We start from the raw sequence: 4,891 nt of genomic DNA, 5'->3' as shown, positions 1-4,891 counted from the left end.
GGAAGACGATGGGGCAGTAATGGGAGGACTATCTGGTAGTAATTAGGAGGCACAGCTGAAACTCATCCCTCTCAGAGGAGGACAAGGCAACCGTAGCTGACAAGGGAAATCATGGACAGTAGAAAAGCAAATGAAGAAAACATACAACGTGGTGAAGATTATTGGGAATGTAAGGAATTAGGAAACCTTTAAAAACCAGCTGAAACAAAAAAGATGAAATATGAACGGGTGCAGAGGAGGTTTACCAGTATGTTTCCTGGTATGGTAGAAAGAACATATGAGGACAGGCTGAGGCACTTGGGGTTGTTTTCAATGGTGTAAAGAAGGTTTAGGGGTGACTTGATGATTAGGGGTTTAGATAGGGTTGACAGTGAGAATCTTTTTCCACGTATGGAGTCAGCTATTACGAGGGGGCATAGCTTTAAATTAAGGGGGTTAGGTATAGGACAGATGTTAGGGGTAGGTTTTTTACTCAGCGAGTCGTGAGTTCATGGAATGCCCTGCCAGTAGCAGTGGTGGACTCTCCCTCATTATGGGCATTTAAGCGGGTATTGGATAGGCATATGGAGGATAGTGGGCTAGTGTAGTTTAGGTGGGCTTGGATCGGCGCAACATCGAGGGCCGAAGGGCCTGTACTGCGCTGTATTGTTCTATGTTCTATGTTCTATAATTGATGTTAAATACTCTCAATAGGTTCCGTGGGGACCTCTTGGACAGTCTGGAATTTTTTATTCAAAAAAAAGTTAGAAAAGAACCGATTGTTGTGTTGGTTCCAATGATTTTGGCGGGGGGGAATGTGATGAAGTGTTTGAATGCTGGAGAGTGGAGCTCATGAATAGAGTTTACTTGCTCAATCAGAAGAAACAAAGGAGCAGAAGTAATTCCACATTACTCAAAAATATCTTGTATTGTCAATCCAATGTCTGCCAGTAAGAGATTAAGCATTGCCAATGAAATGTCCTGCTGAATGATGGAGTTAAAGAATAAAGAGAGTGAGTCCATGACTACTATTTTAAACTTAACTAGGCGCAAATACAAGGTTATGAAATTAAAGCTAGCCAAAGTGAATTCATAAATTAGGTTAAGGGTTAGGTGATTGGGGATGCAGCAGCATTCATTAAGGGAATATTTCAGACACGCTGAGTAGAATTTGGTGCCTCAGCCTTTTTTGTAATTTATATAAATGGGTTGAATGAAGGGGCTGAGGGTTTAGTTGCTAAACTTGCTGATGAAACAAGGCAGCAAGGAAAGTAAGTTGTGAAGAAGACTTAACGTGGCTAGAAAGGGATATTAATGGGTTAAATGACTGTACAACATTTAGCAATTGGAGGATAATGTGGGAAAATGTGAAATTGTCCATTTTAGCAGGAAGAATAAAAAAGAAGCACATTATGTTAGTGGTAAGAGATTTCAGAACCCTGAAATGCAAAGGGATCTGGGTGTTTTGGTATGAGTCACATGTTGTTAATATGCAAGTAAAGCTAATTGGATGTTAGTGTTTATTGCAAGGGGAATTGAATATAAAAGTAGTGAGGTTATGCCTCCATTATGCAAGTCCTTGATGAGACCACATTTGAAGCACTTTGTACAGAATTGATAGACTTATTGAAGGAAATTTATAAAATGCACAGAAAGCAGTTCAGAGCAGGCTCCTCAACTAATACCCGGAATGTTGCTTTGTCTTATGAGGAAAGAGTGGACAGTCTAGGTTTATATCTGCTGGAGTTTAGAAGAGTAAGACTCAATTTGATTAAAATATATTAAATCCTGTTGGGTATTGACAGGACGATGTGGAAAAGATGTTTCCCTTTCAGGGAGAATCTAGAACTAGTGGTTCCTTAGGGATCACCTATTTCAAGCAAAGATGGAGCGATTTTTTCTTCATGAGGGTAGTAAGTCTTTGGAGCTTTTCCTCTAAAGGAGGTTATTAGGTGTTGGATAAACATGATAGTGAAAGGATATCAGGGGCAAGTAAGTACATAGAGTAAAAAGATCAGCCACAATGTTATAAAGTGGAAGAGCAGGCTTCAGCAGCCTATTTCTGATCCAATCTGTGTGTTCATAGTTTGCTCTGAGTCTTTGTCATGTCAACCATAAGTCCACATGTGTAAGTGTATTGGATTGATATTACATTTGTGTGATAATATGAGATGGGTAAAGGCAGGGAGATAGGCCATTGTGTACCTGTCTACATTACATTCTGCATTGATGCTAGGGGTGGCTGTGGTGATGTAAGAGAGCATGTGGAGTCAGAATCGCACAAAGACAAGATCCATCGCTTTGAAATGGATTTGGGAGGTATCAGGACAATCGCTGGGATTTGGGATGGACCAGGATTGGACTGTCTCTGGGACCTGGGTTGGACCAGGATTAGAGTATCACTGAGATTTGGATTGTACCAGGATTGGACTGTCACTGGGAGCTGGGTTGGACCAAGATTGGACTATCACTGGGAGCTGGGTTATACCAGGTTTGGACTATCACTGGGAGCTTTGTTAGAGCAGGATTGGATTGTCACTGGGAGCTGGGTTGTACCAGAACTGGACTGTCACTGGGAGCTGGGTTAGACCAGGATTGGACTGTCTCTGGGAGCTGGTTTGTACCAGGATTGGACTGTCACTGGAAACTGGGTTGGACCAGGATTGGACTGTCACTGGATGCTGGGTTGGACCAAGATTGGACTGTCACTGGGAGCTGGATTGGACCAGGATTGGATTGTCACTGGGAGCTGGGTTGTACCAGGATTGGATTGTCACTGGGAGCTAGGTTGGACGAGGATTGGACTGTCACTGGGTGCTGGGTTGGACCAGGATTGGACTGTCACTGGGAGCTGGGTTGGACGAGGATTGGACTGTCACTGGGAGCTGGGTTGGACCAGGGTTGGACTGTCACTGGGAGCTGGGTTGGACCAGCATTGGACTGTCACTGGGAGCTGGGTTGGACGAGGATTGGACTGTCACTGAGTGCTGGTTTGGACCAGGATTGGACTGTTTCTGGGAGCTGGGTTGTACGAGGATTGGACTCTATCTGTGAATTGGATTAAAACAGTTACTAACCTTTGGGCCATCATGTTTATTGCCTTTGGTTGAAAACTTGCAAAACAATTTTTGTTTAACTTTACTCATTAAAGAGCTGGAACAAACGAGTTTGCAGGTTTGTACCAGTGTGGGTTAGAAATTTTTTATGTGGTTCTGTGAGCACACTGATCAAGTTGCTAACATATTTCCCCTGTTTTCCAATCTTGTTAATAATCGGTCAAAACTGTTTGGCAGTATCTCTTTATTGTATGAGTATTAAAATTCCATGAACCGGATATGTATTAAACCAAGTGGTCACAATATTGTCCGTCTACTTTCACTTCCTTCACAGCTGTCTGATGCCAAACAAAACCTGTCCGAGGAATCACATCTGGAATAGTTTTTTATGCAGATGCGTGAGGCAACATGATTTCAGCAGCTTTCTGCCCCCCAAAAGTGACTCAGGTTAGTTGGTTTAATTTTTTACTGTTTCAATATTTTCTTTTAATTGCTGTTCAGGTACCTATGAGGAAATCTGTTTTGCATGATGCAGACTGACACAAGTCCTTTGTTTACAATGAGCTCCTGTACTGATGTATGAAAGAGAATAAAGTATGTGCAATGAATACACATATTAAACATCAAAACACAATGAAGTGGTGATGCCTCAGTTACTGCAGTGACCAGAGTTTAATACTGATGGACGGTTTTGTCTCCTCAATATCTGTATTAAATCTGACAAATGTTTATCTTTTACAATGACCTTCCTTAATGCTTCCTCAGTGATTTGAGAGTTTGAGACATATATCAAACTCGATTTAAATCGATATTCAGGAGGTGACACTGATAGTCACCCTCCCATAACATAAAAGGTTTGCCAATGTATGAGTGTGCCTGCACAGAGATCCTTTGACATCAGTGTACAACACAGCTGGAGATACAACTCTCAACTTTGTCATGGGGTGTGGGCTTTGCTGGCAAGGCCAGGATTTGTGCCCATCCCTAATTGCCCTTGGACTAGGTCATTTGCTGAGCTTGGTCAGAGGGCAGTTAAGAGTTAACCACATTGTTCTTGAGTTTAGTCATATTTCGACCAGACAGAGTGTGGATGGCAAGTTTCCCTCTCTAAAAGCCGTCCGTGAATCAGTGAGTATAACAATTGATTGTGGCTATCCATGACTACTTTTCATTTCCAGACTTTTAAAAAGAATGTACCCAATTTAGCTGGTATCGTGGCATTAGAATCCAAGGTCCAAAAACAATATACTAAACCTCTGGATTTCTAGCCCAGCAGAATTACATCACCAATTCCCCTCATCCATTGTATAAGATTCTCACTTTACAGACACCAGTGCAAGGCCATTATAGAACATAGAACAAAGAAAATTTACAGCCCAGGAACAGGCCCTTCGGCCCTTCAAGCCTGAGCTGATCCAAATGTACTGTCTAAACCTGTCGGTCAACCCCTCTGCTCCCCACCTACTCATGCACCTGTCCAGACGCATCTTAAATGAATCTACCATGCCTGCTTCTACCACCTCTGCTGGCAACGCATTCCAAATGCCCACCACCCTCTGTGTCAAGTACTTACCGCGTGTATCCCCCTTAAACTTTCCACCTCTCACCTTGAAAGCATGACCTCTGGTTACTGATTCCTTCACCCTGGGAAAAAGCTTGTCACTATCCACCCTGTCTATACCCTTCATGATTTTATAAACCTCAATCAGGTCCCCCCTCAATCTCCTTTTTTCTAGTGAAAATAAACCTAACCTACTCAACCTCTCTTCATAGCTAGCACCTTCCATACCAGGCAACATCCTCGTAAACCTTCTCTGCACCCTCTCCAAAGCGTCCACATCCTTTTGGTAATGTGG

At 42.6% G+C, this 4,891-nt stretch overlaps 1 protein-coding gene across 1 annotated transcript in view; it reads left to right on the top strand.

The window, feature by feature from the left end:
- Positions 1-4,891, top strand: part of vegfc (vascular endothelial growth factor c) — a 218,656-nt gene that overhangs the window by 186,917 nt on the left and 26,848 nt on the right. Inside the window, exon 5 of the mRNA XM_043704843.1 lies at positions 3,370-3,482. Coding sequence (XP_043560778.1) covers positions 3,370-3,482 — 113 coding nt within the window. The remainder of the gene's footprint in view (positions 1-3,369; positions 3,483-4,891) is intronic.

This window comes from Chiloscyllium plagiosum, chromosome 2 (assembly GCF_004010195.1).
Source record: "Chiloscyllium plagiosum isolate BGI_BamShark_2017 chromosome 2, ASM401019v2, whole genome shotgun sequence".
Lineage (NCBI taxonomy): Eukaryota > Metazoa > Chordata > Chondrichthyes > Orectolobiformes > Hemiscylliidae > Chiloscyllium > Chiloscyllium plagiosum.
The sequence above is the reverse complement of the archived record's forward strand: the minus strand, read 5'-3'. Positions and strand labels throughout refer to the sequence as shown.